This window comes from Budorcas taxicolor, chromosome 6 (genome assembly GCF_023091745.1).
Source record: "Budorcas taxicolor isolate Tak-1 chromosome 6, Takin1.1, whole genome shotgun sequence".
NCBI lineage: Eukaryota > Metazoa > Chordata > Mammalia > Artiodactyla > Bovidae > Budorcas > Budorcas taxicolor.
This window is the reverse complement of record NC_068915.1, coordinates 45,186,644-45,204,565: the sequence shown is the minus strand read 5'-3', so window position 1 is coordinate 45,204,565 and position 17,922 is coordinate 45,186,644. Positions and strand designations below refer to the sequence as shown.

The 17,922-nt window shown below is 39.1% G+C and overlaps 1 protein-coding gene across 1 annotated transcript in view; it reads left to right on the top strand.

The window, feature by feature from the left end:
* Window positions 1-8,198: 8,198 nt before the first annotated feature.
* Window positions 8,199-17,922, top strand: part of SEPSECS (Sep (O-phosphoserine) tRNA:Sec (selenocysteine) tRNA synthase) — a 34,240-nt gene continuing 24,516 nt past the window's right edge. The window contains exons 1-5 of the mRNA XM_052642218.1: window positions 8,199-8,312; window positions 9,681-9,835; window positions 11,580-11,698; window positions 12,004-12,162; window positions 14,630-14,783. Of these exons, the coding sequence (XP_052498178.1) occupies window positions 8,199-8,312; window positions 9,681-9,835; window positions 11,580-11,698; window positions 12,004-12,162; window positions 14,630-14,783 (701 nt within the window). The remainder of the gene's footprint in view (window positions 8,313-9,680; window positions 9,836-11,579; window positions 11,699-12,003; window positions 12,163-14,629; window positions 14,784-17,922) is intronic.

Sequence of the window (17,922 nt, the reverse complement as noted above, 5' to 3'; positions counted from 1 at the left end):
GTATATATATATATATATATAGAGAGAGAGAGAGAGAGAGAGAGAGACAGAGAGAACACATTTTCTTTATCCATTAATCTGTTGATGGACACTTAGGTGGCTTCTATTCTTGGCAATTGTAAATAATGCTGCTATGAATATTAAGGTGCAGGTATCTTTTCTATTAGTGTTTCTTTTTTTAAAAAAATACACCTAGGAGTAGACTTGCTGGGTCATACAGTAGTTCTGGCTTCCCTGGTGGCTCAGACAGTAAAGAATCTGCCTGCAATGTGGGAGACCTAGGTTTGATCCCTGGGTTGGGAAGATCCCTAGAGAAGAGAATGGCTACCCACTCCAGTATTCTTGCCTGGAGAAATTCATGGACAGAGGAGTCTGGTGGGCTACAGTCCCTGGGGTTGCAAAGAGTCAGACATGACTGAGTGACTAACACACACACACACACATACACACACAGTAGTTCTACTTTTAGTTTTTTTGAGAAACCTCCACAGCACTTTCCCCACAGTGACTGCATCAATTTACATGCCTATCAACAATGCAGGAAGGTTCCCTTCTCTCAACATCCTTGTCATTATTTATTTGTATTCTTTTTGACAATAGCCATCCTGAGAAGTGTTAGGTGGTATGGCATGGTGGCGTTGATTTGCCTTTCTCTAATGATTAGTGATGTTGAACATCTTTTCATGCACTTGTTGGCCATCTGCATTAAAAGTAGGTATTCTTATTGCTTCTTTTTACACATTAGTAAAATGAAAAACAGAGAAGTAAAGTAACTCGATTACAGAGCCAGGAAGCCTAAGATCAGGATTTGAATCCATTTCTCTTGAACTCAAGAGCCTAGCCTTTCTAATTTGGAGAAGGAAATGGCAACCCACTCCAGTACTCTTGCCTAGAGAATTCTGTGGTCAGAGGAGCCTGGTAGGCTGCTGTCCATGGGGTCGCACAGAGTCGGACACGACTGAAGCAACTTAGCAGCAGCAGCAGCAGCCTTTTCAATTAGTTTCCTAATGGAATGAAAATAAATGGTGTTGAATATGCCATATGCTGGTAATTAGGAACTGAACAAAGACAGTACGTTTATCCACTTTGGAATGCAAGTCACGCTTTTTAGGGCTTCTCATAGAGATGAGCTCAGAGTTTTGATTCAGATCAGTAGGTTCACAAGCTATTCTCACTTCTCTGTACAAAGTTTTCAGACTCTAGAAAACTGGATCATTGATAAAATGATTCTAGACTCACAAAAAGCCGAAAAAAATCTAGAATGCTAACTCATTATCGTCTAGGGAGATAGAGAAGTTACAACCACACCAGCACAGGTGTCAGATGGGTAGCATGGTCTTTTATCAACAGGGAAACCAAGATGAAAAGGCTGCAGAGTGTATTTACTTCCTTCCTTCTGAAGAGGATTTGAGTCCATTGCAAAGGGAGTGGTTTTTTAAAGCAATACAGTCACTGATGAGGCATGGTGAGTCATTCTTGATGAAAACGCTAAATCTGCCAAGCTGACAGAAAGACTCATACTGAGTCATTAGTACTCCATCTCTTTTGAGCAGTACTGGGGAAATTCTTCTTTGTCAACGACCCCACTTTCAATATTCCATAAGGACATCCGTATTGATTGGGCTCCCCTTTCTTGGTTTCGGATTGTGAAGTCTGCTCTATTCTGATTCTTCTGACTCTGATTACTTCCTCCCCAGCATCACAGTAGCAATTTGGGCAGCTGTCACCAGGAGATGACAATGCCTCAGACTTAGTTACATAGGGAAGGGGTAATTGGTCAATCTTCCAGGAGGTGCGAATAACTCAGGGAGGATAATGTTACCAGGTAAAGTGAATGATGTTTTAAAAACACTTTTTTTTCCACATGTGAAAAATGTGACAACTGATATTGTGAAAGAAATAAATCCAAACGCCTAGTGTAGTAGTCAAGATTGAATGCTGGTAGTGGGCATAGCTCTGGGTATTTAACTGTGAAAGGACTTAATGTAGGGAATAAGGTGTTCACAAAATCACTGAGGGGTCAAGGGATATGGACTCTAGACTGGGCCTCTGCAAATGCATTCTAGAATACTACAGAACTGACCTACCAGGGGAGCTACCACCTCTGGGGCTACTGCTAGGGCTGCTGATGTCAAGAACCCAGAGCTGAGATTGTGTTCCTGGTATCAGGAGGCCATACTGCCTCTGGATCCCAGGACCAAAAATTCCATGTCTCTACTGCCTTGTTTGCCAGTGACAATCAACAGTCAAAAAAAAGCAGGAAATGTCTTCCACCTTCTAAGTCTCATGGAAGTACATCTAATTGGCTAAACTTTATTTGTTTCTAAAGTGATAGTTGGGAGTCCAGAGAATGTAGTTTATAATTGTCCAGTTTCTAGTAAGGGGGCTTCCCTAGTGGCTCAGACAGTAAAGAATCTGCCTGCAATGCAGGAGACTTGGGTTGGGAAGATATGGTGGAAAAATGAATGGCAACCCACTCCAGTATTCTTGCCTGGAGAATTCCATGGACAGAGGAGCCTGGCATGCTACAGTCCATGAGGTTACAAAGAACTGGACAAGGCTGAGCAACTAACACTTTTACTTCTAGTAAGACCCATGAGAAGGAGGCTGAGCGAGACAGTGCACACTCCCCACACTCAGGGTCAAGTGACACACTCATTGCCATGGCCACAAATGGCTGCAACAGCAGAAACCAAGGTCTCCCACTTACTGAGTGCTCCATCAGCGCAAGTACTGGGCTGAGTTCTTTACACCTGTCATTCCTTCCCTGCACTATCATTAGGTTCCTTTCACAAAGGAGAGAGCTGGGGTCTCTCTAGAGAGACAGTAAATTGCACAAGTTTATGCGGGTGCTGACTTCCCTATAGCTCAAATGGTAAAGAATCTGCCTGCAATGCAGGAGAACAGGGTTTGATTCCTGGGTCGGGAAGATCCTCTGGAGAAGGGAATGGCAATCCACTCTAGTTATTTTTGCCTGTAGAATCCCATGGACAGAGAAGCCTGGTGGACTACAGTCCATGGAGTCACAAAGAGTCGGACACAACTGACTGACTAACACACACATGTTGGAGGAAGAGGAGGAGCCAGCCTCTGAGTTCCGTCTGCCTGACTCCAGAGGCTACTTTCTTACTGCTACTTGACCACCAGCCACCCAATTCTTTATCACTGCTCCCCCACCCACCATCACTCTGAGCCAAGGGCCTCTGAAACTCTCTTCACTCTCTGTTAAGTGCAGCGAGCCTCAGGCTCTGGGCCAGTTCACAGACTCCTGAGAAGTCTCCCACAGCTTTCCTCTTGGTCCCTGCTTTTGAAGTTATTGCGATAATCTCAGTTTTCCTGCTTGGAAGAAGCTTTCTCTACCCACCTCTCCTCCTTCTGGAAAAAGAATTGCTTTACTCCTCCCAAGGAAGGTCTTCATTTCCCTTCTGCTACATCCACATCTACTTTTATTTCATCTCTCTCCATCTGAAATACAGATGAAGGCAAGACCAGGCTCTCTGAATTCTGAGTCTAAGCAAAATGCAATCACTATATTTCTTTTTTCTTGTTCTAATCACAGGAGACTTTTCTGAGAAACCTAGTTACTGATTCTAGTTACTCCCTTACTTCCTACTTCCAACTCCGCTTTGAAGCCTGACATTGGTGTGAAAGGTATTTTGCTTCAAATTGCTTAAGAGGTCTCATTAATGCGGTTGACGACAGCCATATCCTGTCATGCTTTGTGAGACTTGTCATTTCCCCTACCCTGAAAATTTAGAACACATGTGAAAGGAACGACAAAGTGATGTGGTCATTATTTGTTTATTTGCATCTGTCTTTGGAAAATATTTCCTTAATTTGAAATACCCTCATCTCATGAGGTGTCACTGATTTGTCTCTGGCTCTCTCCCCTCTCTTCATATCTGGGTTCATTCAGCAACCACCAAATGATAAGCAATCTCTGGGACTCATTCTAATTATTTATTCATTCAAATCTGTGAATGCTTACCATGTGCCAGACATCACGCTAACTGCTAGAAGAGTAGGTGAATAAATAGTCATAGTTTCTGTCTTCCAGGAGGTTCCATTCTAGACATCACCAAAGCAGTTTTAAGTAAATATATGAGGAATTTGCCTGCAATGCAGGAGACACGGGTTGGATCCCTGGTTGGGGGAAGATCCTCTGGAGAAGGGAATCGTTAACCACTCCAGTATTCTTGCCTGGAGAATCCCATGGGCAGAGGAGCCTGGCAGTCTATAGTCCATAAGGTTGCAAAGAGTCTGACAGGACTGAAGTGACTTAGCATGCACACACACATGCCTTCTTTCTGCATGAGCCTCTATTTGCATAACAGTTACCCCTCTAAGAAGTAGGAATGCATCTAAAGTTTACTAACTTGTCCATTTTCAAAATGAGACTTCCAGCACTGTGTTCAAAGTCAGGTACTACTCCAAAAGCTTACAGTCTATCTTTCTAAGTATGTTTACTCTCTGGTCCTCGATTAACTGACTAGCTCTATTAAGTGCAATAAAGTTCTGCCATTTGGGCTGATTTTTACCTCAGGCAGAGGACTGATTTCCAAAGGAGAGCTTAAGTTAGTGATAGTATATACTGCTTGATAACCTCCAGATTCAGTTTTGAGGTATAAGCCATCAACAAATAATATTAGACCACAGTTCTCAGTGGCATTCTCTAATACATTTGAGTCACATACAGAACATCCTCTAACAAAGGCAAGACAACTGTGCTGTTCACCTTCCTCTGGCAGAGTGGCATAATTCAGTGTTAGAGTGGTGATTAGCTAGTACTGTGAGAGTACAAGGGTAACAATGTTACAGGAGGTGAATCAGCTGGCTGAAAAGTGTTGCATGTTCTCAGCCAGCATTAATGTCTGTCCTATATGAGGAACTATGAAGTCAAATGAGGATCCTAGAGCTAGTTCAGTAAAAACATCAACAATTACTTATTTTTTTAAGCAACAGCTACTATTATGGGGAATAAATCTTTGCAATGAGGTCAAGAGTCTGGCAATAGATTTTTGATGGTTCCCATGAAGTTGAATTAAAACCCCAAGGGTTTGTCCAGATTACTTATGCATATATAGACAAAAGGGATTTTTGTATTTAGAAATACCAGTAAATGAAGCTATTGAAGAATTTTTTTCCTTTTTCAGAGAACCTTTCTGAAAAAGGAAAACACTTTCAATATACTGACTTATCTTTGAACACTTGAGGTGAATAAATACAGATAGCTGAGCAAAAATGACAGGGTTTAATTTAGTAATAGTAGCATCCCTGTCTACCGGGAATTGATAAGGCTGACCATCTGCACATAAGCAGCCATTTTTCCTGGAGGAAAAGAGATTTTAAGCTTAGACAACCTCAGGAGAGCTGGAAATAGTTGGTTAAAAGAAATGTTTGTTCTCTTTGTGTTTCAAGAGCACTCTGAACATAGACCCAACAAATTTTCCACCCTTGGCAAGTGAGTGAATTTGAGTGAATGCCCTCTAGATCAAAGGCAAACTCTCAGAACAAAAATCAAGAGGAAAGTCGAAGCTCATCCAGTTTCATTGGTGACTCACAACAAAGTTTGTCCAAATGGATGCTGGTCTGGTAAGAACAGCCCTCATTAGATCAACACTCATCAGTCTGGGACTCTGGTTCGAACAACAGGTTTAGAGGACCTGTGTCTGTGTTCTATGTTATGATTCTTCTTCTTATGACAACACTTTCAAACAGCACAATACAAAATAGAAGTATAAAAGAGAACCAGAAAGCATGGAAAGGAATGGTCTGATTCCAAGGATGTCAAATATATGGGAACCAATAACAAAACCTGGGTACCAAACTTAGAATAAATAGTTGAAGAACTCAACACAAAAACAGTGGAGCCCAGATTTGGCACTTACTTACCATGTTGAGACAGACTTGACAGCCACAAGCAGGGGCGCATTAGGGTATCTGTGAGAACCTCATCCGACTGAAGGCTGGGGTTCATGGTGATGGACAGAGCAGACCGTGTCTCAGTGGAGTCTCCAGGAAAACTATGGAAATGAATGAAAACCATCCAAATAACAGAAACTTCAGAACTAGCAAGTTCTAAAACAAATTCAGAACTTGCTAGTGTAACAGATTTAGTTATCATCACTTGCATTTGGCAGACTCAAAGGCAGGCAGGGGAGTGGAAAAGCTTTATGTTAGAAAAGGGGAAGGGTTCAGGTGTGCTCTGATTGGAGACTGTTGGCAAGGGGAAGCTGTTGAACATCTATTATATAGATGTTCAGTGCTGTGCTTTGAACACAGGTGTCAAACATAACCCTCGTCAATAAGGAGCTCACACTCTAGTTGAGGAAGACAGAAAATTATCAACAGAAATGCAATTTGGCAAGTATCATGGCTGATAAATGGCAGGATGGTCATTTATCCTACTGTGAACACACAGTAGGAACAGTGGTCGAGTGTGAAAGCTTTAGTCATTCAGTTATGTCCTTCGGGACCCCATGGACTGTAGTCCACCAGGCTTCTCTGTCTATAGAATTCTCCAGGCAAGAACAGTGGAGTGAGTTGCCATTTCCTTCTGCAGGGGATCTCTCCAACCAAAGGATCAAACCTAGCTCTCCTGCATTGCAGAAAGATTCTTTACTGTCTGAGCCACCAGGTTACCTGTTAAACAATGAGTCCCAGGGGAGTGGGGTGTGGTGGGGGTTGGGGATTGGGAGGGAAGGGTCTGATTTGTAAAGATTACTGATTTCAGTGGATTTCCATGGTGTAAATACTCCCACCCTGGCCAGTTTTAATTTACCAGTAGGATGCCACTAAACAGGTTGTCGGAAAGAGACATGAAGAAAGGTGCCATTATATCCTGTTTCCACCATACAGTATAGCAGATGCAAATAATCTCAAGAGCACAGATAATAGTAAAATGTAGAAAAATAGTTAGGAAATTACGAGTTTGAGTGTTTACTATATATTTTTTTAAGACAATTGGCTGAATTGTAAACCTACAATTAAGAGCCACTGTATTTAAAAACCAACTCACAAAATTATTGAACATTTAACAATCACCTCTTGAAAGAGAATATGAACTATTGTAAAGGGGCCCCAGCATACCACTAGAAAAGAGTAATTTCAAGAATTATTGTAGGCTCACCTAGAGTGAAGACTGCAAGGAAATCAATGGGAGGGATCCTGCCTTTTCATCTCCATCTCAAGCACCTAGTGCTAGGTTGTTGAAAAGTCAAAAGTAACTCATTAATTATATATATATATATATATATATATATATATATATATATATTTAAATTTGAGCTCCTACTATATTCTGGGCACTTTTCCAGGCATTTGGGGAGTATCACAGCAAATACCAGCTGGTGGCTCAGAGGTTAAAACATCTGCCTGCAATGTGGGAGACCTGGGTTCGATCCCTGGGTTGGGAAGATTCCCTGGAGAAAGAAATGGTAACCCACTCCAGTATTCTTGCCTGGAGAATCCCACGGACGGAAGAGCCTGGTGGGCTACAGTCCATGGGGTCACAAGAAGTCGGACACGACTGAGCGGCTTCACTTTCACTTTTCAAAGCAAATACCAAGGCCCTGCCCTTTAGAGGGTTTACATTCTTTTGGGTGTGTATGTATGTGTATGTTTGTTATAAACGTCTCATATCAGGAGGTGGATGATAAGTGTTATGGCCAAAAATTTTGTGGTGCAAAGGAGAAAAGGAGTGGGAGCATTGTTATTTCAAATGGGGTTTTCCAGACAACTGTCAATGTTGAGATTTATGAAGGAAGGGATGAACGGGTCTGGAATCTGAGAAACATTGCCTGAGTAAGGCTGAAGAGCAGACTCAGATATTTCACCATTCAACAGGACTGAGATACAGCGTAACCTAGGAAATTTTTTCTTCAGGGAAGCCACTCACTTGGCCCTAACTCGCCTCAGCCGCTCCTCTCAGGTGCGAAGTCCTTCCTTCAAGTCCGCGGGCAGGGCTAATTTTCGCTACTGGTTGAAGCCTACCAAACGACCAGACACGCTTGCGCAGGCGCAAATGCTCCGCTTTCAGGCACACTGTTAGGAGCAGTTCGCGCATGTGCGAGAGCGAGACGGAGGTTTTTGTCCCAAGGCCTTCCCGTACCGTCCAGGAGGTGGGTCGCCTCCTGGTTCCGGGGTGTACTTGTGTGTCAGTTGTGCTCCGGTCTCCGACAGCTGTCGCCACTACGGACATGAACCGCGAGCTCTTCGCGGCGGGCGAGCGGCTGGTGTCGCCGGCTTACGTGCGGCAGGGCTGTGAGGCCCGCCGCTCGCACGAGCACCTCATGCGGCTACTTCTGGAGAAGGTACTGGCTCTGGGGTCCCTCCCCAACCGCCGCGCCCCGCAGGCTCCGGCTCCGCCCAGCGCCCCTGTTAGTTCCAGGACAGGCCCCACCCGCTCGTATTTGCTGTCTGAACCTGTTCCCAGAGCCTGTCGCAGATTGGCATTGCCCTGTGCCGGCTTGCACCGCTCAGGTCCTTCTCAGCTTCGCCAGTGCCGCAAAACCCAGAGAGCGTTATTAGGGGATACGAGGTGTTCGGGATTTTGAGCCACCCGCCTCGCCCCGCTCCCTTTTTTTTTTTTTTTTTCCTAACTTCGGGTTGGAGAAGCGAGGGGGAGGGACCACATGATTTAGTTTTTTGTTTGCGGGTAGGGCAAAGTTCGCCTCTTCCAACTTTCACTACTCCCAGGAAACACGTGATGTTTATATAAACTTAGGTTTATTAACTGGAAGGGCTTACCTGGTGGCAAAGAATCCGCCCGCCAATGCCGGAGACGTAGGTTCCATTCCTGGGTCGGGAAGACCTCCTGGGGAAGGAAATGGTAACCGACTCCCAATTTTCTTGCCTGGAGAATCCAGGCTCCATGGACAAAGGAGCCTGGTGGGCTACAGTCCATGGGGTCTCAAAGAGTCAGACAGGACTTAGCGACAAAACAACAAGGCACTTAAAATCCGTCAGTCCTAAAGGAAATCAACACTGAATATTCATTGAAAGGACTGATGCTGAAGCCCCAATGCTTTGGCCACCTGATGCAAGGAGCCGACCCATTGGAAAAGACCGAGAAGCTGGGAAAGATTGAAGGCAAAAGGAGAAGGGGGCGGCAGAGGATGAGATGGTTAGGTAGCACCCACGGGATGGACAGGAATTTGACCAAAGTCTGGAAGATTGTCGAGGACAGAGGAGCCTGGGGTGCTGCAGTCCTTGGGGTCTCAAGAGTCGGACCCCTTAGTGACTGAACAACATGCTATCTCACAGCAAGTATTGTTGAGGAACTTCACAGGTCTCCTGGTTCTTGCCAGCATCCTGAATTTTAATCTCAGTACAGTTTGGCAACCCCAGTTTTAACACCCTAGTTTGAAAAATCCTAGTTGAAGATAAGGTTTATTTGTCTTCAGTTACTTTAAACTTAAAAGTTTAAACCTGAGTAAATCTCATTGTATGCATTTATCATCACTTCTTGCCACCAGTCTGTAGATAATTGTAACGGATTGTAACAAACGTTTTGCCTCCTGGGAGTTTCTTCATAGTGTTGAATTCATGTCTGAATTTTAGAAAGCAAGAAGCAGAACAGAATGTGCATGGAAAAGTTTTAAAGTTCGTTGAAGTAGGGTTCTAGGGAATGATGGTTTTTTAAATATAGTCATAAGCTTTTTTTTCCCTCCTTTTTTAAGGGCAAGTGTCCAGAGGATGGTTGGGATGAAAGTACGCTTGAACTCTTTTTACATGAACTTGCAATTATGGACAGCAACAATTTCCTGGGCAATTGTGGTGTGGGAGAAAGGGAAGGAAGAGTGGCATCTGCATTAGTTGCTCGGCGACATTACAGGTATGTTTTTTTTAAGTGCAAAGCATTTCTTTTTTCTTTGTTAAAAACCATGGTGGCAGTATTAATAATATTAAATTATAAAATGTTCATTTGTAACCTACTTCTTGTTTAAATGGACATTTGAACTAGCTGCAACAGGGAGATGGAAACAATTTATCTGAGTAGGTGTTTTTTAAGACAGTAGGGTAAAAGTTCTAGTATGTGGTGGTTGTCCTGTCACGTCTGGGTTGTTAAAAACACTGGCTATATGTTGTGTTAACAGTGTTTAACCTAACCTATGTGTTTATAAGAGTTTAAAATGTGTTAGGGTTGTTTATAATTTTCCATGTTTCTTTTCTAACATTGCAATTTTTTTAATAGAGTGCTATATGGATAGAACTTTCCATCATTCACTCACATCTAAATTGAATCCCATTTATATGAGTATCCTGCTTTGTTGCAGCAGGTGTAGGAAAGGTATATTTAATTTCAGGTTATTAAATCACTCTTTTCTTTTGTATTATTTCAGAAAACATTATTCCATCAATTCTGACAATGATTTAATTGTCAGTGGTTCGAAATATGATTATTTCTCTGTTCTTCAACCTTTCCTTGAAAAATAGGTAAACTCTTTAAAACTCATGTCTTCCATGATTTTAAATCATGATGAAATTTTCCTCGGGATAGTAGAATTTTATTTCAGCCCAAACTGTTGTCAAAGCTAATGATAACGAATGTATGAGCTAGATGAAAAATTCATGGTTAAAAATAAGCTGATAACATGGTTGATAATATATGTTAAAAAAAAGCTTTGTACCTGAGGTTGCAGTGGTAATGGAGTATGACACTAGTGTTCTGTGATAATTCCTATGTGCAGAGTTTCTAATCTAGGCAACTCTAAATGATAAATAAATCAAATTTAAAATGAATGGTTTGTGCACTAATTTTCAAGGAGCATATAATTCTTCTAAACTTAAGGCAGTATTTGAAACATCAGTTCATCTGTGTTGGAACTTAACTCACTGCTCTGATTAGGAAAATGGAAAGAAGATAATTTAATACTGCATATATTCTGGTTTTCCATTGCTGTATAACAAACCACCTCAAAACATAGTGGCTTAAAGCAGTCACTTATTGCTGTCTCTCACAGTTCTATAGGTTACCTGGACTCAGTGGGTAATTATTGCTTCAGGTCTCTCACGTATACAGTCCAGCTGAGAGTTTAGTCATCTGAAGGTTCAACTGGGCAGTTTATCCAAGTTCAGTCACTTAGATGGCTGGGAATTGAGATGGCCTCTCCAAGTGGCTTGACTTGGGTTTCCACCAGCATGGCAACTGGATATGAAGAGAGAAACCCTCTCCTCCTCTCCCCAGCCTCCCCTTGAGCAAACCCTTCAAGAGGCCAGGTAGAAGCTTTAAGACTTGTTATGACCTAGCTCAGAAGTTCCACACCATCATGTCTGCTTGATTCTTCCAGACCAAACAAATCACTGAGGCCAGCCCAGATTCAATCTGGGGAATTAGACTCCATCTCTTGGTGTGGCAGTGGCATGTGGGCATAGAGAGAAAAGGAATCGATAGTGGCCATCTTTGAAGACTAGCAACCACAGCATAATTGATGAATCTGTTTTGATTTAACTAGATATTTCCACATTATTAATAGTCAAATATAGTGTTTATTTGGTTATTTGTATTTGTATACTTATACAGTGGATTACTTAATACTGAACATTTTTGTCCAGTTGTTGGCCCATTTTTTGCTTAGGTTCATTCATGGAATTGGACGATCAGGTGATATTTCTGCTGTGCAACCCAAAGCTGCAGGTTCTAGCCTTTTGAACAAAATTACCAATTCTTTGGTCCTGGACATCATAAAATTGGCTGGTATGTACTGTGTTAATCATAATACTTTTGGCTGACCAGTCACACAAACCTTTGCCTAATTTCTTTTATTAATACTTCTTTCCAAAAGGAGTATAAATGGCTTTTGAAAAGATATATATAAAACGTTTAGAATAAGATGGAAAATAAGAGCCATAAGCCTGGAGGATGAATTTAGCAGTGAGCTTCCTGAGCAGGAATATAGAAGTCTGTAACTCTTTTTATTTGATAGAAGTATATAATTTCTTTAAGAAGGATGCTAGTTTTTCAATGGAATAACTAATTTCTGTTTTTCTTCTTATTTGTAGGTGTCCATACAGTGACCAGCTGCTTTGTAGTTCCAATGGCAACTGGTATGAGTCTAACCCTGTGTTTCTTAACATTGCGACATAGAAGACCAAAGGCAAAGTATATTATATGGCCACGAATAGACCAGAAGTCTTGCTTTAAATCCATGATCACTGCAGGTAAAAAAAGAGAAGTAGCATATATATCTTAAATATCACAGAAAATTCAAACATTTTATATAGAGGCAAATAAGTGAAAAAGAAACTAAAGTTAAGTCACTCAGTCATGTCTGTCTCTGTGACCCCATGAACTGTAGCCTGCCAGGTTCCTCCATCCATGGGATTTTCCAGGGAAGAATACTGGGGTAGGTTGCTGTTTCCTTCTCCAGGGGATCTTCCTGACCCAGGGATTGAACCTGGATCTCCTATACTGCAGGCAGACTCTTTACCATCTGAGCTACCAACTAAACCTGTTCCTATTCCATTTTTTAAATTGTGGTAAAACATGCATAACAAAATTTATTACTTTAACTGATTTTAAATATATAGTTTCTTGACATTAAGTACATTATCATGTTTGAACCATCACTATCATCCCTCTACAGAACTTTTTCATCCTCTTAAACTGAAACTCTACCTATGAAACAATAACTCTCCCCTGCCCTCCACCCCAGGTTCATAAAAATCACTATTCTGCTTTCTGTCTATGAATTTGTCCTTTATATAGGTGGAATTATAGACTGTTTGTCCTTTCGTGACTGGCTTATTTGACTCAGCATAATATCTTTAAGGTTCATCCATGTTATAGCATGTACCAGAATTTCCTTCTTCTTTTAAGACTCCCACTGTGTGTGTGTGTGCATATGTGCATGCATATTACATATATATATCTCACATTTTGTTTATTCATTAATTCATTTACTGGTGGACACTTGGGTTGCTTCCACCTTTTGGCTATGGTGAATAATGCCGCTAAGAACATGGGTGTACATATCCTGTTTGAGTCCCTTTGTGAATTCTTTTCAGTATACACTCAAGAAGTAGAAGTGTTGCATTGTATGCCCCCATTCTTTAAAATGGGAATATGATTACCTACTTCAGAAGATTGTTTTCAGGATTAAATGGGATAACATACGAAATGCCGGCAATAATCCCTAGAGCATACAGAGTGCTTCAGGAATGTTTGTTGTGTGTACATGAGTGGAATACCCATAAATAATTACCATGAATCAAAGTACAGGAATACAGACATCACTGAGTATAGATGAGAAGAAACTTTAAATTGGCATTTTAGTATTTGGCTTGCCGATTGGGTCAAGTCGAATTTGAGAATTTAAAGTTATTTTTGAATGACCTCAGTCTGTTGTATGAAATGAACAGTATTGGACTGTAATTAAACTGCATAAATAATTCTAAAGAAACTCGGGTAAAGGGATTCATAATAAGGTTATATAGCAGAAATAGACTTTTAACTGGCATAAGTCTGTCAAGTCTGTTAATTTGCAAACTATTAACCAAAAATCTGATAACCAAACTTATGAAAGTGATACATTGAAAAACTGGAAACTCTTTCCAAAAGGTGTTATGATTTGGACTACATTATATTCTTAGGAAGCAAGATGGTTGTATTCATAGAAAAACAACACAAACTTTCATTGTAGCTGTTTGAAAGCAAAAATAGGGTTGAATCTAGAGAATTTGATATAAGAAAATTAGCTATCCTTAGGATGTTATTTATTTAAGTAAATTTTTAATAGCTGCTTAGATACGAAATCTAGACTTCTGTGGACCAGCATATGTGAACTGATGATTTTATAGTGGCTGAAGTTTTATATTTCTGTAGGTAGAATGCAGACAACTTGTTGTGGATTCTAAAACAGAAATGAAAACTACTTGAACTTAACTTTGCTTTAAATTGCTGTGTGACCTTGGGGAAGCCACTTAATCTTCCTAAACTTTGGCTCCCTTATCTTTGAAATGAGTAAGTTGAGTTAAATGGTTTCTAAATCCCTTACAGCTTTTAAATCCATGAATCTAGCCTAGTGCTAGATCTGGTATTTGGGAAGACTTAAAGATGTGAGTACATAATAACTTTATGTCCAAAACAATTTTTATATTTAAATTATAGAAGGCTGTTATAAGCTCTGAGATGGGTCTTCTAAAATGTGTTTTATTTTTCTTTAGAGGTAAAACATTAAGTGCATGATTGTGATTTGTTCCAGTACTTGAATTATATTATTTTTGTTCATCTCTGAAATAAAGTGAACTTTAAAATAAAACTTGTGTTGCCAGAGATTGAGTAGATTTACTTTTCAGTGGACTGAAATTGAACAGGGCTCAGTGACCTCTTTTGTCATCAATGACTGTGTTATTACTTTCCTAGGCATCTATTCAACACTTGTTTTCGTTTCTTCCCAGAATTAGTCTTTCTTGTCATATTAAAATATTAAATAGATTTGTGATCCTAATTGTCCTTCACATTGTTTTGACCTGCCTTTGCCTCATGCCAGTATTAAACCAGATCTTTATATTAGAGAAGGGTCCATTGACCAAAATAAATATTTAAGAGTTCTGTATAGAGTAGAACTTCCTAGAGTCCAGGATCCCCCCTTATTCTAACATTTTGGTTTCTGGTTGACTTGGTTAGGTTTTGAGCCTGTGGTGATAGAGAACATTTTAGAAGGTGATGAGCTGCGCACAGACCTGAAAGCAGTGGAGGCTAAAGTCCAGGAACTTGGGCCTGATCACGTTCTGTGTGTTCATTCTACCACGTCCTGTTTTGCTCCAAGAGTGCCTGATAGGTAAATGATTTGTGAACATTGTCTTTCACTGTTCATCAGTCTTGAAAATGCACTTATACTAATTCTGAGAGATGTCTAAGTAACGTTTAGCAGTTAATGCTACTTGAATGGACTGTTGAAGAAACAACATAATGGCTTCAGAAAATAAAAATATGATATAGAAGAAGGAAAAGCAACTAGTACCAAGTGGAGACCCTTTTTATCACCTGAATAGACACAGAGCATCTCTGTTTTCTTGCTCTTCATTGTTTCTGGCTTTCTAGCATCCTTTTTGTCATTATTTAATAGAAGTTTCTAAGCTAAATTTTGGATTTACATATTTGTTTTTATTCCCATCTCCACTTATTTGATCTTACAGTTAGTTTTCATATAGAAGAACTATCAGTATTATAATAACAGATTTTAAATAGAAAATTTTAGAATTATTTATTGTCCTTTGATTTTTCTTTTTTAAATTGGAAGACTAACCCAGGTATACAGTTAGGTATATAATTATCCTTGCATTTAGAGAAAATGCAAATGTTTAAAAATGGCAACTGTTTCCTTTACTAAAGGACGGCCACAAGCTTTTGCTCTGAAAATGTAGTAGGCTTAGGTATAGTAATATATATTTCTAGTTTTGACAGCAACTGTTTGTTTCATTTTAACATTTTGAACAGAAGTACTAATAATTTATAAAAACCACATTGACTTTGGACTATTTTCATAGCATCAAGTTATACTTTGATTTTATTTCATGGAGTCACATGATTTGACAGTAATAAATGCATGTTAGCTTTCTTTATAGGCAGATTTTAAGATACTTTTAAAGACACTTGCTTCATTCATGAGCTTGAGTTCTGTTTTCAGATTATGTTACATATGCTTGAGTTGTTTATTATCCAATTTTAAATTTGTATTGAAATATTAAATAAACATCTTTATTTCTTCATTGATGTTTTTGCTATCTAAAAAAATTTTAATGTGATGGAAATAAATTACATTTCTAAAAACAGCATATGGATATTTGTATTATAGATTATTTATCCTTGATATTTTTGTGAGGATATTTTTGTTTTTGTTTCATTTTGACTTTTTTAAAAAATTGACATATGGTTGATTTGCAGTGTTGTGTTAGTTTCTGGTGTACAAAAATGTGATTCAGTTATACATATACATATAAAAACAATATACATTTTTTTTTATATCTTTCCATTAGGGTTTATTAAAGGATATTGAATATAGCTCCCTGTGCTATACAGTATGGCCTTGTGGTTTATCTGTTTTAAATATAGTAGTTTGTGTCTGCTGATCCCAAACTCCTGATTTATCCTTCTCCCACCCCCTTTCCCTTTTGGTAATCATAAATTTGTTCTCTGTGTCTGTGAGTTGTTTCTGTTTTGTAAGTTTGTTCATTTGTATCATATTTTAAATTCTGCGTATAAGTGATATCAAATTGGAATTGTCTTTCTCTGACTTGCTTCACTTAGTATGCTAATCTCTAGGTCAGTCTATATTGCTGCAGTTGGTGTTATATTGTTCTTTTTTATGGCTGAGTAGTATTCCATTGTATATAGAGGCCACATGTTTATCCATTCACCTATAGGTAAACATTCAGGTTGCTTCCATGTTTTGGCTATTGTAAATAGTGCCATTATGAATATAGCTCAGCCACTCAATCGTGTCTGAATCTTTGCAGCCCCATGGACTGTGTAGTCTGCCAGGCTCCTCTGTCCATGGGATTATCCAAGCAAGAATACTGGAGTGGATGTCATTTCACACTCCAGGGGATCTCCCCACCTCAGACACTGAACCTGTGTCTCCTGTGTTGGCAGGGAGATTTTTTACCACTGATGCCACCTGGGGAAGCCCTCGTTATGAATATAGGGATGCATGTGTTTGAATTAAGAGTTTTGTCTGCATGTATGTCCAGAAGTGAGAATGCTGGATCCTATGGCAACTCTATTTTTAGTTTTTTTAAGGAATCGCCATTCTCTTATTCCATAGTGGCTGCATCAGTTTACATTCCCGCAAACAATGTGGGAGGGTTTCCTTTTCTCCACACCCTCTCCAGCACTTATTATTTGTAGATTTTTTTAATGATGCCATTCTGAGTGGTGTGAGGTGATACCTCATTGAAGTTTTGATTTGCATCTCTATAATGATTAGCGATGTTTAGCATCTTTTCATGTGCCTATTGGCCATCTGTATCATTTTGAATAACTTTATTACCTGGTATGGGATAAGTACATTTTGTGTGTATTATCCTTTAGAAAAAAATCAGGGTTTTTTTTCAGTCAGAATTCTCATGTTTATTCTTATGTTAAATGCTACTATTTAGTGGTGTTATATAATGAATGTTCCTGATTAGAGTGAACTTTAGGAACATGATGATGCTCAGTTATTAGTAATGTGTTTGAATTTTTGATTTTATTAAATTTAAAAATGCATTTTGATTTCTTTATATGAAGTTTAATTCCTTTATAGTCTTAATTTGAATGTATATGTTATCTTAATTAATTGGACAGTATTGTGGGACAAAATCAAAGAAAATATTTTTTAAAAGTATCATTCTTAAATTGATAACTTAAATTGGATTCTGAGTTAGAATATAATCCGATTCATGTCAAAAATATTTTTTTGTTTCTCCTTGCCTTCTTAATACACATTGTAAATATTAGCAATTTGATCAATTCAGAATATTTAAAACTACTCACAAGTCCTTTTTTTTAAGTAGTTTGTTATTATGAAATGCTTTATTCTCAAAGAAGTTTGTTCCATTATTAAGAAGTACTTTCATTAGAACACAAACATGTGAAAGTGTCTTTTATGAAGAAAATACTTGTGTGTATTCCAGAAGATCTATTTTTGTTAAAAACAACATCTGATTAGTTTTCTGCCTTGATTTGTGAGGTTTATGAAAATGAGTGATAAGATTAGTTTTTAATTCTTAAAACTTTAGGGAAGTAAATTGAAAGCTTCTGACAGTTGAATAATGTTATTTCTATTTGTAGTTTAAAAACATATTAATGTACATCTACTGTAAAAGGAAAATATGCTGTGGATAAATAGATAATTAAGCTATTATATACTTGAAATACATTCTTATGGGGAAGAATTTTTTTTCTTTTAACATGCTTTGCTTTCAAATTTTATATTG